This window comes from Pelophylax lessonae, assembly GCF_965119305.1.
Source record: "Pelophylax lessonae genome assembly, chromosome: 3".
Lineage (NCBI taxonomy): Eukaryota > Metazoa > Chordata > Amphibia > Anura > Ranidae > Pelophylax > Pelophylax lessonae.
The window spans coordinates 414617900-414632998 of NC_138770.1; the positions used below are offsets into that span (position 1 = coordinate 414617900).

General features: G+C 40.2%; 1 protein-coding gene across 2 annotated transcripts in view; it reads right to left on the minus strand.

Moving 5' to 3' along the window:
- The window catches only part of TBC1D32 (TBC1 domain family member 32), a 532407-nt gene that overhangs the window by 492124 nt on the left and 25184 nt on the right, over nucleotides 1-15099 (minus strand). For both annotated transcript variants that reach the window (XM_082249090.1, XM_082249089.1), the window contains exons 2-3: nucleotides 11853-12037; nucleotides 6509-6670 (exon numbers count right to left, since the gene is read on the minus strand). In XM_082249090.1, coding sequence (XP_082105216.1) covers nucleotides 6509-6670; nucleotides 11853-12007 — 317 coding nt within the window. In that variant the 5' untranslated portion in view covers nucleotides 12008-12037. The remainder of the gene's footprint in view (nucleotides 1-6508; nucleotides 6671-11852; nucleotides 12038-15099) is intronic.

Consider the following 15099-nt stretch of genomic DNA (forward strand, 5'->3'; position numbering starts at 1 on the left):
TACGGCATACAGACCTGGCCAGCTGCAAGCAGTGCTGTAGGTCCGTACGACCTACAGACCTGGCAGTGAAAGGGTAATGCATATATTTTTCATGTTGAAGTGTGTATTAATTTTTTGTGGGCCTCTCTGTGTGATAAATATATATATATATATATATATACATACATACATACATACACACATACACACATATATACACACTAGCATTCAAAAATTTGGGGTCACCCAGACAATTTCATGTTTTCCATGGAAACTCACACTTTTATTCATCAAAAAATTTGCAAAATTAATAGAAAATATAGTCAAGACATTGATGAGGTTAGAAGTAATGATTTTTATTTGGAATAATAATTTTGTCCTTCAAACTTTGCTTTCATCAAATAATTCTCCATTTGCAGCAATTACAGACCTTTGGCATTCTAGCTGTCAATTTGTTGAGGTAATCTGAAGAAATTTCACCCCCACGCTTCCTGAAGCACCTCCCACAAGTTGGATTGGCTTGATGGGCACTTCTTATGTACCATAAGGTTAGGCTGCTCCCACAACAGCTCAATAGGGTTGAGATCTGGTGACTGTGCTGGCCACTCCATTACAGACAGAATACCAGCTGACTGCTTCTTCCCTAAATAGTTCCTGGATAGTTTGGAGGTGTGCTTTGGGTCATTTTCCTGTTGTAGGAGGAAATTGGCTGCAATCAAGCGCTGTCCACAGAGTATGGCATGGCATTGCAAAATGGAGTGATAGCCTTCCTTATTCAAAATCCCTTTTACCTTGTACAAATCTCCCGCTTTATCAGCACCAAAGCAGCCCCAAACCATCACATTACCTCCACCATGCTTGACAGATGGCATCAGGCACTCCTCCAGCATCTGTTCACTTGTTCTGCATCTCTCAAAAATGTTCTTCTGTGTGATCCAAACACCTCAAACTTAGATTTGTCTGTACATAACACTTTTTTACAATCTTCCTCTGTCTAATGTCTGTGTTCTTTTGCCCATCTTAATCTTTTCCTTTTATTGACCAGTCTCAGATATGGCTTTTTCTTTGCCACTCTGCCTAGAAGGCCAGCCTCCCGGAGTTGCCTCTTCACTGTGGACATTGAGACTGGCATTTTGCGGGTACCATTTAATGAAGCTGCCAGTTGAGGACATGTGAGGCTTCTATTTCTCAAACTAGAGACTCTAATGTACTTGTCCTCTTGCTTAGTTGTGCATCGGGGCCTCCCACTTCTCTTTCTATTCTTAGAGTTAGAGCCTGTTTGTGCTGTTCTCTGAAGGGAGTAGTACACACCATTGTAGGAAATCTTCAGTGTCTTGGCAATTTCTCACATGGAATAGCCTTCATTTCTCAGAAGAATAGACTGTCGAGTTTCAGAAGAAAGTTCTTCTTTTCTCGTCATTTTGAGACTATAATCGAACCCACAAATGCTGATGCTCCAGATACTCAACTAGCTCAAAGGAAGGCCAGTTTTATAGCTTCTCTAATCAGCACAGCAGTTTTCAGCTGTGCTAACATAATTGCACAAGGGTTTTGTAATCATCAATTAGCCTTTTAACACGATTAGCTAACACAATGTACCATCAGAACACAGGAGTGATGCTTGCTGGAAATGAGCCTCTGTACATTGATGTAGATATTCCATTAAAAATCAGCTGTTTCCAGCTAAAATACTAATTTGCCAAACTAACAAGGTCTAGACTGTATTTCTGATTAATTTAAATGTTATCTTCATTGGAAAAAACAGTGCTTTTCTTTCAAAAATAAGGATATTCCTAAGTGACCCCAAACGTTTGAACGGTAGTGTATATATATATATATATATATATATATATAAATATATATATATATATATATATATATATATATTTTACACACACACACACTATATTATCAAACATATTGGGACACCTGCCTTTACACGCACATGAACATTAATGGCATCCCAGTCTTAGTCTGTAGGGTTCAATATTGAGTTGGCCCACCTTTTGCGGCCATAACCAGTTCAACTCTTCTGGGAAGGCTGTCCACAAGGTTTAGGAGTGTGTCTATGGGAATGTTTGACCATTCTTCCAGAAGTGCATTTGTGAGGTCAGGCACTAATGTTGGACAAGAAGCCCTGGCTCACAGTCTCCGCTCTAATTCATCCCAAAGGTATTCTATCTGGTTGAGGTGCAGGCCAGTCAAGTTCCTCCCCCCCAAACTCACTCATCCATGTCTTTATGGACTTTGCTTTGTGCACTGCTTCAAATCCTTTGGTGGAGGGGGGATTATGGTGTGGGGTTGTTTTTCAGGGGTTGGGCTCGGCTCCATAGTTCTAGTGAAGGGAACTCTTAAGGCATCAGCATACCAAGACATTTTGTACAATTTCATGCTCCCAACTTTGTGGGAACAGTTTGGGGATGACCCCTTCCCATTCGAACATGACACCTGTGCACAAAGCAAGAGGTAGAGAGACGAGTTATTTAAAGCCCAACTAAAAAGGTATTGCAGTGGGGCTGATTCTGCACTGCAAGGGCCAATAGCCTGCTTTGTGTAGAGGAGAGAAAAAACAGTTTTACTTATCAAATCCTCTACTCCCCTAGCAGATGGTGCTCCCCCACGCTCCGGCAGTGGAATGTCCCTCTGCATTAGCTCATCAAATACAAGGCTATGGATCCTGTTCTGATCTTGATGACATCAGGCTTCCAGGCTGCTAGAGCTTGGGGGAGAAGAAGTTGTGGGGAGAGATCTAGAAGTGGATTTTGTAAGTACATCTTTTTGTTTGTTCCCCTAAACTAAAAGAAGCAAATTAACCCCAATGCAAAGGAGATTTTTTTGTAGTTGGGTTTTAAAGTGTCAGTGAACTCTCATTCTAAAAATGATCTTAATCCAGCTTACAGTACTACATTCTAGCCGTTGAATGTAATTATCAATATATTTTCAAATACCATTTTTGTGTTGGCTGACCGAGGAGGGTGGTACCATTACCACATACATTGAGACAATGAAGAATAAAACTAATCACTTCCCCATTAAGGATGCAGAGTCAGAGAAAACTGTGAATGTAGTGTTCATGATGTGCTGTCTGATGCTCCCATTAGAACATACAGTAGAGTACTTCAAATGAAGGTATTGAACTAGATATATATTTTTTTTAATTGGATTTAGTGACACTTTAACTGCTGCAGGGAAAAAAAATAAGATTGCCTACCCTGCCAGAATGGGCTGTATAAATCTCAGTACTGGATGGATGGAGATACAAATCTTTTGGAAACTAAAACCCATTCTATATATTTTATGTTTTTGTCTGGAGCACAGCTGTAACTATTTGGACTCATTGCTGCTTGCAACTTCCTTTAAAAGTGGATTTCACTATACATCTGTCTGCTTTAACCACTTTAAGACCGGAAGGATTTGCCCCCTTCATAACCAGGCCCTATTTTGCAATTCGGCACTGCGTTACTTTAACGGACAATTGCGCGGTCGTGCGACGCTGTACCCAAATAAAATTGATGCCCTTTTTTTCCCACAAATAGAACTTTCTTTTGGTGGTATTTGATCACCTGTGTGATTTTTATTTTTTTGCGCTATAAAACAAAAACAGAGCGACAGTTTTGAAAAAAAAAAAAAAATAATAATTTTTTTTCACTTTCTGCTATATGACATTCTCAAAAAAAAAAAAAAAGTTTAAGTGTCGGGTCACACTTATGCCATGCGGGAAGGCTGCAAATTTGCAGCCTGTTCCCGCATCGCAAACGCACCCTTGGCAGTTCACACTGCCATATGCGATACGCTGGGGGTGTCAATGAAATGTTAATGACACCCTCAGTTTGATCGCATATCACAGTGCGATCTTTACAGTTCGCACAGGATCGGATCGCACAAGTGTGAACCACTGTGCGATCCGATCCTGATGCGGCTGAAAAAAAGGGTCCTGTGCGACTTTTTTGCAGTTGCAGTGCGAATTTAGCCATACAAAGTGTATGGCTGAATTCGTACCGCACAGCCGATCGCATGTAATGAAGGAGCAGTGCACTCCGATATTACATGCGATCGCCGCAGCCGCAAGAGTGTGAACCGGCACTTAAAATCATTTTTTTTTTTTAACATGTTAGGCCGATTTGTTTTTTGCTACATATTTTTGGTTAAAAAAAAAAAATAAATAAAAAATCGCAATAAGTGTATTTTGATTGGTTTTTGCAAAAGTTATCGCGTCTACTAACTACAGGAAAGATTTATGTCAGTTGTTTTTTTTTTTACTAGTAATGGCGACGATCTGCGTTTTTTTGCGGGACTGCAACACTGCAGTGGACAGACCCGACCCCTAACTGACATTTTTTACACTTTTGGGGGTATATAACACACATACATTAAGGTCATGAAGTGGCCTAGTCAGTCAGTCTCCAGACCTTAAGCCTATTATAGAAAATGTATGGGGGGGGGGGGGAGTTGAAACTTCGAATTGCCAAGAGACAGCCAATAAACCTTAAGGACTTAGAGAAGATCTGTAAAAAAGAGCGGACCAAAATCCCTCCTAAGATGTGTGCAAACCTGCTAACCAACTACAACTAACGTTTTACCTCTGTGCTTGGCAACAAGGGTTTCTCCACCAAGTACTAAGTCATGTTTTGCTTGGGGATCAAATACTTTTTTTACTTATTGAACAGCAACTGAATTTATAGAATTTGTATCATGGGTTTTTTTTTCTGGATTTTTGGTTGATATTCTGTCTCTATTATTTAAAATACACTTATGATAAAAATGATAGAACCTTCATTTCATTGTAAGAGGAAAAACTTACAAAATCTGCAGGAAATCCAAAAAAAAAAAATAGGATATATATATATATTTTTTTGCATTTATACATACACAGTGCCTTGAAAAAGTATTCATACCCCTTGACATTTTCCACATTTTGTCACGTTACAACCAAAAAGGTAAATGTATTTTATTGGCATTTTATGTGATAGATCAACACAAAGTGGCACCGAATTGTGAAGTGAAAGGAAAACGATAAATGGTTTTCAAAATATTTTTACAAATAAATATCTGAAAAGTGTGGCGTGCATTTGTATTCAGACCCCTTTACTCTGATACCCCTAAGTAAAATCTAATGAAACCAATTGCCTTCAGAAGTCACCTAATTAGTGAATAGAGTCCACCGGTGTGTAATTTAATCTCAGTATAAATACAGCTGTTCTGTGAAGCCCTCAGAGGTTTGTTAGATTACCTTTGTGAACAAACAGCATCATGAAGGTGAAGGAACACACCGGACAGATCAGGGATAAAGTTGTGGAGAAGTCTAAAGCAGGATTAGGTTATACATAAATATCCTAAGCTTTGAACATCTCACGGAGCATTGTTCAGTCCATCATCCGAAAATGAACAGTATGGGCAGGCTGAATGTACAAAGTTGATTGATCGATCAACTTGGGTACAACCAGCCTGCCAGATTTTCTAATTTGGCCCTAGTATGTATAGAAGTTAGGAACCTTAGATTGTAAGCTCCTTGAGGGCAGGACTGATGGGAATTTATAATATACTATAACTATATATATATATATATTAGAGCTGCACGATTCTGGCCAAAATGAGAATCACAATTTTTTTGCTTGGGCTAAAGATCACGATTTTCTGTGTAACATCTTTTACATTATAAAAAAAATTGGGATAACTTTACGGTTTTGTTTTATTTTTTTATTTTTTTATTAATTAAAGTGTATTAATTGCGTTTGAAAGACTAACGCGCAAATACAGTGTGACATAAAAATTTACAACAATCACCATTTTATTCTGCAGGAAAAAGGTTCAGTCTTTAAGAGGTTAAACTTCCTTCCTCCGGCAGAGGGAAAGAAAAGATACAATGTAATCATTTGTGTTTACAGTTCAGTGGGAGACTAATGCTGATAGGCTTTTGCGGGAGGCTCTTTTTTTTTTTTTTTTTGACAGCTGCTCCCTCACAGCTATGTAAAGAATCCAGCAAGTGTCATGTTAAGATCGTCAGGGGGAGTGAATCGCGATCTCGATTCTGTTACGATTAATCGTGCAGCTCTAATATATATATATATATATATATATATATATATACACACATTTTTTTTATTTATATATATATATATATATATACACACACTTTGTATATGTAAAGCACTGCGTTAATTGACAGTGCTATACAAGTGCATATAATAAATGTAATAATGATAATATAACAAAACACTTTTAATGGTTCTTTTTTCAGGCACAAGGGACCAAATAAGAGACATTTACTGTTACGGTTTACACGTACTTTTAAGGGTTATGTATTAAATTATCAAATCATTCTGAACATTTTCCTGGACTGGACTGAAAAAATAAAAAAACATTCGGATTACAACTATTTAAATATTTAGATAGCACCATTTAATACCTTCAGGCAATAAAATGTCTGTTTGTTGCCAACCCCTTGTGTAATCCTATTGTCAGCAGCAAAGCAATACATCATTCTCTGCAAAATGAGGCCTCAGGATTATTAAAATGTGCAAAAACTCACTCCTTGGATTCACGTGTCCGCTTGGTAACACGTTGTACGAGCGTGTCATAGCCGGATCCCTCTCCTTGACTCTGTGCAAAGGTGCACCTCTCTGTCTCATCTTCTATTACGGATCCTAGAGAGCTCTTGATGTAATGTCTTAGGTACTTCACCAGTTCATAGCTGAAACAAATGTAGGAAATTGTTAAATAAAGTAATCAGACAATTTTACTTTCCATTAATGATAATGGGAATCACATTGACAAGAATTAAATTCCATGGTTACAGGTGAAACAAGCAATGGGAACAATTCAGAACAAAATAAAATGATTATGATTTAGCTTGTGGTGCCATCTTCTGGTACATTTTGTAAGTGCAACTGCTAATATCTGTAGCAAATTAAAACAAGTTCCACTATTTGTATTAATATGAACATTTGGGATCCTGTAACATTTTAAAGTATTGAGATGTCTGATAACATAATCAGACCATTTTAAAGAAACAGCGCACCTCTGTTACAAATTTTTCGATATACTGTGTATATCCTAAAGTTGGGGGCTTGCCAGCCCTCTGCAGTCTTTGACATCTGAATATGTGTCTATTTTAGCCCCTTTGCAAATGACAAGCAGAGCTGATCTCTTAGAGATACCGGAGTCTTCTGTGAACTAATTGACCCTATAGGCATCCAGCTGTGTGTATACTTACTCTTTAAGTGCTGGTTCACACTGATGCGGTGAGGGAACCCACATGTGATTTGGACAGGAATCACTCCACATTCCTGTTCAAATTCTATGCAATTCTTTGCAGTGCGATTTGACCCATTCATTTTGTATGGCTCAAATTGCACCTCACCTACATGAAAAAGATGCAGGTACCTTTTTTTTTGCCGCACTCTAATCAGGTCACATAGGGGTTCACACTCACTTGATCCTATTCAGCTAATCACACTACGCGTTTTTGGGTTGTCATTAACTTAACATCGACACCTGCAGTGGTTCGCAAGAACGGAGTGCGATTGTGATGCGGTGCAGGAAACCCACAGGAGTCACTGCGAATCCCGCACTGCATCAGTGTGAACCAGGACTAAAGCTTGAATAAATAATGCTGGGCACTGTCATAAGTGTGTTAATCAATGGGGTTAATTTTCTAAAACTGGTGCACAGAGAATCTGGTGCAGTTGTGCATAGTAACTACACTGTACAGTACATTAGACTGAATACTAGAAGTTTCTTGGGTGGTACCTAGGTGCTATGACATTGTTCACCTGTGCACACTTTTACTAATTTTGCCTGCAGACATGTATAGCCCCATGGCTGCAATAGGAAAATTTTGTGCTCAGGAGGATCTTTACTCAATATGTGTAGTATGTGACTTCTGTTGACATTAGTGCTAAATTGCATGTAAACCCTAATAATGAACTTTTCTAACATACTCTCTCTTGGTCTCTTCAATAAACTAATTAAGAGCTGGTTCACACTACCACTACCAGAAAGTCGCCCCGTGACTTGAAGAGACTTGTTTAGAGACTTGGAAGAGACTTGGAAGAGACTTGTGCACTACTTTGAAGAGACAGGCGACTTTGTCTGTGGGGAATGCCTGGCTAATCTCTTTCTTCTTCCTGGAAAGTCTGATAACAAGTCGTGTCAATTAAGATAAGGAGGCAACTCCCATTGAAGTATATAGGACAGTTGGATCACAGGTCGCTTCAAAGTAGTACAGGACCCTTTTCTGAAGTCGGAGCGACTTCAGTAGTGCCAATTAAGACGGCACTGATTGATTAACATTGCTTTTGTTATGTCAAGCTACCTGGGGCAACACAAGTTGCCTCACAAGTCGCGCTAGTGTGAATGGGCTCTAAGTGTTTTATTAAATCTGTTTGATAGATTCAAAAGCAATTTGTTGATTTTGCAACATTCTTGCAGTTCACATTCCTTCGGTTACATTATTGTGAGGACTACAGAAAGCCATCAATCTATGATCTGGAGAAAGGAAGAGGAAGAGGAAAAGGGAGAAGGAGAAGAGAAGAAGAGGAAAAAGGGAGAAGGAGAAGAGAAGAAGAGGAAAAAAGGAGAAGGAAAAGAAGAAGGAGAGGAAAAAAGGAGAAGGAGAAGGAGAGGAAAAAAGGAGAAGGAGAAGAAGAGGAAAAAAGGAGAAGAGGAGGAAAAAAGGAGGAGAAGGAGAGGAAAAAAAGAGAAGGAGAAGAAGAGGAAAAAAGGAGAAGGAGAAGAGGAGGAAAAAGGAGAAGGGGAGGAGGGGGAAAAAGGGAGAAGGAGAAGAAGAGGAAAAAAGGAGAAGGAGAAGAAGAGGAAAAAAGGAGGAGAAGAGGAAAAAAGGAGAAGGAGAAAAAAGGAGAAGGAGAAAAAAGGAGAAGGAGAAGAAGAGGAAAAAAAAGGAGAAGAAGAGGACAAAAAGGAGAAGAAGAAGAAGAAAAAGGAAGAAGGAGAAGAAGAAAAAGGAAGAAGGAGAAGAAGAGGAAAAAAGGAGAAGGAGAAGAAGAGAAAAAAGGAGAAGGAGAAGAAGAGGAAAAAGGAGGAGAAGAGGAAAAAGGAGGAGAAGAGGAAAAAGGAGAAGAGTGTTTTAGTAGTCCTGTCCTGTTTCTGTTGTCCTGCTACAGTACAGTAAAATCAGCCTTGTCACCCTAGGACAGTAAGTATGCTACTAGCAGAATCATTAGACGGAAAAAAAAAAATCAAAAGAAAAAAAGCCTAAAAAAAGTAGACAAATCCAGTCATCACATCTAGGGATCTGTAAGCTACAATATATTATATTTTGTTTTTGAGTCTAGATCAGTGTTTACCAAGCTTTTGTCAGTCAAGGCACCCTTTAAAAGTATGGACAATCTCAAGGCACACCATTCTAAAATGTAAAAAATATTGTAATAGTTTTACATAATGCAGCAACACCCACACACGTAGGACACCCAACGTTAGAGGTGATTTATCCAAAGCAAATACACTTCTCATCTCCCTCAGTTTCTCTCCATCACTCAGCTAATGTGATCCCAGTGCCGATGGAGAGGGGCAGGGGAGGGGCAAATAAGGATGCTATGCAGACGATCAACACTCTTCTTATAAACCAATGACATTACTGGTTGTAAGGATGCCAGTGGCTGAAAGGTTGAAATGGTGCACAATAAAAACCTGTGGCTTTGTGCAATTAAAAGGCAGGCTTGATCCACCTACTAGCTTGTATACATTTTTAGGCCATTTTTAGTCATTTTGCCAAGGCACCCCCCCCCCCCCCCTGAAGAAACATCAAGGCACCCTGGTTGAAAAATACTGGTCTAGATATGGTTTAAACATAAACATATGTACAAATGCTATTGAGTTGAGTTTCAGTCTTTCCCATGTAGAAAGCACACAGAGCATAAAGCCATACAGGGTCAGTAAGTACCTGATGCTAATACAAACCTCTAATGTAATTTAGGCTCAAATGAACTCTCCCATAAAATACTGGGAATACATTCCAGGTCCAGTAAAATAAAATAGGGGCGGTGTGGGAAAGGAGCATTCCATGTGCATTTCCCTGCACTCTATTTACACTGCACTGCCTATGCAGTCTGCTGAAGGGGCCAATGTAATGTTAACATCCCCCCAAACGCAAATTGCAAATGTAGTGCAGTGCATTTGTGGGCACCAGATTGCATGGTACCGAAGTACCATGCGATTTGATGGGGTATGTTTTTGAAAAGTAGTGCATGCTTTACTCTTAATGTGCTCCAGTGTGATTTGCAGCCCATTCAAATGAATGGTGTGCAAAAACTTACTGAACAAGAACATGCAGGAATCACACAGGAATGCAAGACACGTCCCTGTGCAATTCAGGTGTGAATCGTCCCTAAGTGGTCACAGTCTTACTATTCACTTAGCTAGTAAAGAAGCTACAGCCATAGTAAAACAGCCTGTCCTCTATTGTTATGCTGCAGAAAATGTTCACTGCTTTGCCATGTGGAAGCATCATTCCAACAAGCCCCCTATAAATCAAAACTGGAGCTTTCCAATCAGCAGGAAGCATGAGCTTTGGTAATTGGGAGAGCTATCCACTAAAACAATGCAATGCAATTCCACACTATGCCTGCATTTTTGGTGCCATTCCTAAAATGTAGAATCCGGAGTGGAGCCTGCAGATAAAACTATTAAATTGAAAAAAAGGCCAATCAGATGACTTCGGTCATATGACCAGGCTCATTTCTGGCTTTTTTTTTTCTACTCATTCATTTGAATAGCACTTTAATCTGCCTTGGAGTCCCAAACAAAATGAACTGCAATGCACATTTGTAAAGCACAGCTCTTTTTCCTAAAGCAGCAGAATAGACATGGTAAAACCACACTGCCCAAAGTGTTTGGCTTGTAAGTGAGGTTACTGCCACGTGTAACCATGGGTGTCCGCAGAACTTTTTTCAGGGGGGGGTATCATTTTAAGGTCACCAATGCTCCTCCCCTTTTCAACAATGTCATGAAGGGGAGGGGCTTAGTCATTATACTTATTTTGAGTATTTATTTTTAAAGAGCAAACAGCAGCACTTATTTTTAAAGCGTTTGTTTACCTAAAAAAAAAAAATGGATCCTGTTCCCTCAAAGCATGTTATACAGCACAGTGCTTTGCTGTGCAATTGGGCCCCTTCTATGACCTAAAATACCTGGCTGATCCTGCCTGGCTATGTCCTTTCCTCTGTAAACTGACCACCATATACCATGGCTGCTGAGCCCTGACACTGTGGTCAGTTCACGTGCCTTCATCATCCACAGCCCTCCTGTCCTCCTCCCCCCTCTCTTCCTGCCTGTCTGCTCCTGTGTCAGTGCCTGCCCCCCTCTCCTCCTGCTGCTGTAGTTTAATTTAAAGTTTCATATCCAGTCTACATTCTGTTTAATAATCCTGTGTACCCCTGTGTCTGTGTTTCATAAAAATAAGCCATGCTTTACAAGTTTTCAGAGTGCCGCTCACGTGATCCGCCACCTCTCTCCTCCTCTCCCCCTCCTCGTCCCCTCCTGACTGACATCAGTGAGGAATCCTTGGCCCCGCCCATTGCAGGCAGCTGTCAGATGGGGAGAGGAGGGCTGACGGGTCACGTGAGTGGTGCTCGGCCCTCTGAAAACTGGTAAAGAACGGTTTATTTTTTTAAAACACAGACACAAAGGCACACAGGATTATTAAACAGACCAGACAGGAAGGTATAAAGTGGCTTAACAATCACTTGAAAAGGGAGGGGAAGTTGAGATTCCGGGGGGGGGCATTTGTCCCCCCTTGCCCATACCTGCGGACGCTCATGCGTGTAACATACCTCATACCTCAATCAACGCCTACACAGATGATACAATTCAAGAAGATCGTATTGTGACCATGTACATAGAAACAATGGAATTACTTGTGAAAATGCTCATCCGTCTCCTCCAGGTGCAGCAAGATCTCCTCAGCACATTCAGCAGACGGTGCAGTTGCCAGTTTCTCTTTCATGCTCTGCAGGAGCTGTCTAACCATCGTCTGTAGTGAGATTTCATCATCAACTGAAAAAGTGGCCATTGTCCACAGCTGCAAATTTCCCAAAAGCCCCTAAAACAACAAACATTGCATTATTTTATGAATGGGACATACTACACATTAATGAGGGAAAGTAAAATTATTTCATAGATAATAGCCTCAATTTGGATTGCATCAAATAGCATGACAGGATGTGAAAGTCTCTTTAAAGAAATAAATAATAAAAAATGAGCATAATTTATGTTATAAAACAACTAGAAATAGGTAAGCCATGAAAAAATAGACATTAGCTATTATGATTTATTGGCTGATCATTACTTTGCTGTTTGCTTCCTAACAGAATAGATCCTGGTGTTAAAGAGGAACTAAGCTCTGGAAGCTGTGCCCAAAAAAAGGCAAGCGGAGGGTAACTAAATACCAAAGTACCAGCACTACAGAAGGGTATGTTGAAAATATTGTGCTAGACTGCTGCTGCTCCAATTATCGATATATCAATAAAAATATATATCAGTAGAAGCAATTGCCAAAAAATAGAGTGAGTAGCGCTGGTCCAAACACCACCATAAAATCTATATGGTGCAAAAAAACAAATATATGTGATCAAACATTTATTATAATACACCTCCTATCCACAATGTTCACTAATCATATCACATACATAATGTGCAATTATTGAAAAAAGTGCAAATGCATAAATATGTGCAAAAAAATGCAATATAAAAAAATGACATAAATAAAGTGCTCATAAAGTGCTATTATGTGCAAAAAATGTAATTTAACTTGATAACATTCTTAAAGTGCCAAAATAATAGTCCATAAAGTTAAAAAAAAAAAAAACTATAGTGTCCACCAAATTGTAATCTCAAAAAAATGAAAAATAATTTAAAAAGTATGTAAAAATAAAAAATATCAAAATTCTTCTTCACAGTGAAAGAAATTCAAATGCTTGTCCAATAAGTGAATCCTCCCCCACTCTCACTAGATCGGACTCACCAGATTGATCGGCTAGTCAAATTATAGATCAGCATACACACTAAAGCCTAGTACACACGCAACGATTATCGGCCGACCGATCGTCCGTCTTTTGTCCAGAGTGGTGTTTTGTTGGTTGGAATGTGCCTAGACTGCACACAAATTTTCTCGCCCGACAAAATTCTACTTCAGAAGTGATGTCATGTGTTTGTTTGCTTTCTTTGTGTTCTTTCTCCTCTGAGCATGCCCAGACTTGCTCATTAGATTTTTCCCTGTCGAAATCTGTACTGACTGCACGAAATTCGGCCGTGTTTTGACGGCAGACAAAAAGTTTATAGCCTGCACACCAGATTTTTTTCGGCCGGAAAGTCGGAGTCGTTTGTCGGAAGCATCATACTAACAAGCCGAAAATCGGCAGATCGGTCGTCAGACGAAAATTCCCTGCCGATTTTCGAAGCGTGTGTACGAGGCTTAAGGCTCCTTTCACACGATCTGTCTCCGCCGGCGGACTCCGTGCTGCTCAGCAGGGGATCGATCCGCCGTTCCCAGCTGAGCAGGCGGATGACAGCTCCGTGTCCGCTCTGTGTGCGGAGAGGGAGGTGTCAGATCCCCGCTGTCCCCTATGGGGGAATCGGATGAGATCGGACCACCTGTCCGTTCTCATCCAATCCAATCCGCTGGACGGATGGAAAATAGGGTTTCTATCTGTCCAGATTTCATGGACAGGATCGGAATCGGATAGCAGCGGGTGTCAGCGGACATGTCTCCGCTGACATCCACTGCCCCATAGGGATGCATGGAGGATCCGATAAGGTCCACCTAAAAAACTGACAGGCGTATCTGATCGGATCGTTTGTGTGAAAGGACCCTTAGGGATCGGCGGATCAATCCCCCGCTGAACAGCACAGAGTCCGCTGGCTGAAGCGGACCATGTGAAAGGAGCCTAAATCTCTCCAGGTGGCCTCAGAGTGTGCTCCTCTCTTAGTAACGGTATCAATCAGAATCTTGTCTCACATGTCAGGACATCCAATGCGGGTATTTAGTCACCTGTATTGTCTGCATTCTGCTTGCAGCTGATTACTGACTTCCTATCCTTTGTTCTGCATTGTGTCTCTGTATGGAGGCAGCCACCTAGGAAGAGGCAGGGTTTTTCTACATCAGATCAGGGCTTCCAGCAGTGAGAACAGCAAGCAGCACAATACTAATCCCACCAAATCTCACTTTACATTTCCAAGGACTAGTTTTCCAGTATACTGTAGCAGTGCCCTAGATCTCACATTGCAGATATACAGCTATGTGGCTGTAGGTGCAGGAATACCTAGGCACCCTTACATACAACCCCAATTCCCAAAAAGTTGGGATGCTGTGAAAAATGTACATTAAATAAAAACAGAATGCAATGATTTGCAAATCTCATAAACCCATATTTTATTCACAATAGAAAACACATCAAATGTTTAAGAGCCGGTTCACATATGAGCGATCCGACTTGCAGGGGCGACCTCACAGGTCGTGGTGCGCAGCTCGCACCGTGACCTCGGAGCGGCCGGCACGGACTTCATATCATTGAAGTCAATGCAGGTCGCTCCGGGTCGCCCCAAAGAAGCTCAGGACCCTTTTTCTAAGTCGGAGCAACTTGTGTCACTCCTATTAGAACAGCTCCACAGCTTCTCTATGGCAGGCGACCTACGGCGACCTGTCAGGCGACCAGGTCGCCTGACAGGTCGCCCCAGTGTGAACCGGCTCTAAAACAGAGAAAATGTACCATTTTAAGAAAACAAAATCAGGTAATTCTTTTTTTTTTTTTTTGTCTATAAACTTTTATTGAAAATGTTTTTCAATACAAAAATACAATGTGTACATAATCATTTATAAATTGTGAATGAACAACTTTCAAAATTTGGTATATTACCATTGACACTTTCAATTTTAACTATTTATTCATTTGATATAACTATCGTACAAAGCAGTAACAAAAGTCAGAAATATAAATAATACAAAAATAGAATATTGGGCAGTATTTTATATTAAAGCAGCGTGTGAGGCTTTGTATATAAACCAAGGATCCCATTTAAGGTCGTATAGATGTTTAGTGTTGCTAATGGTATGTTGTAGATATTCCATATGCTTTATTTCTTCTATTCTGTTTAGAACTTGTGAGA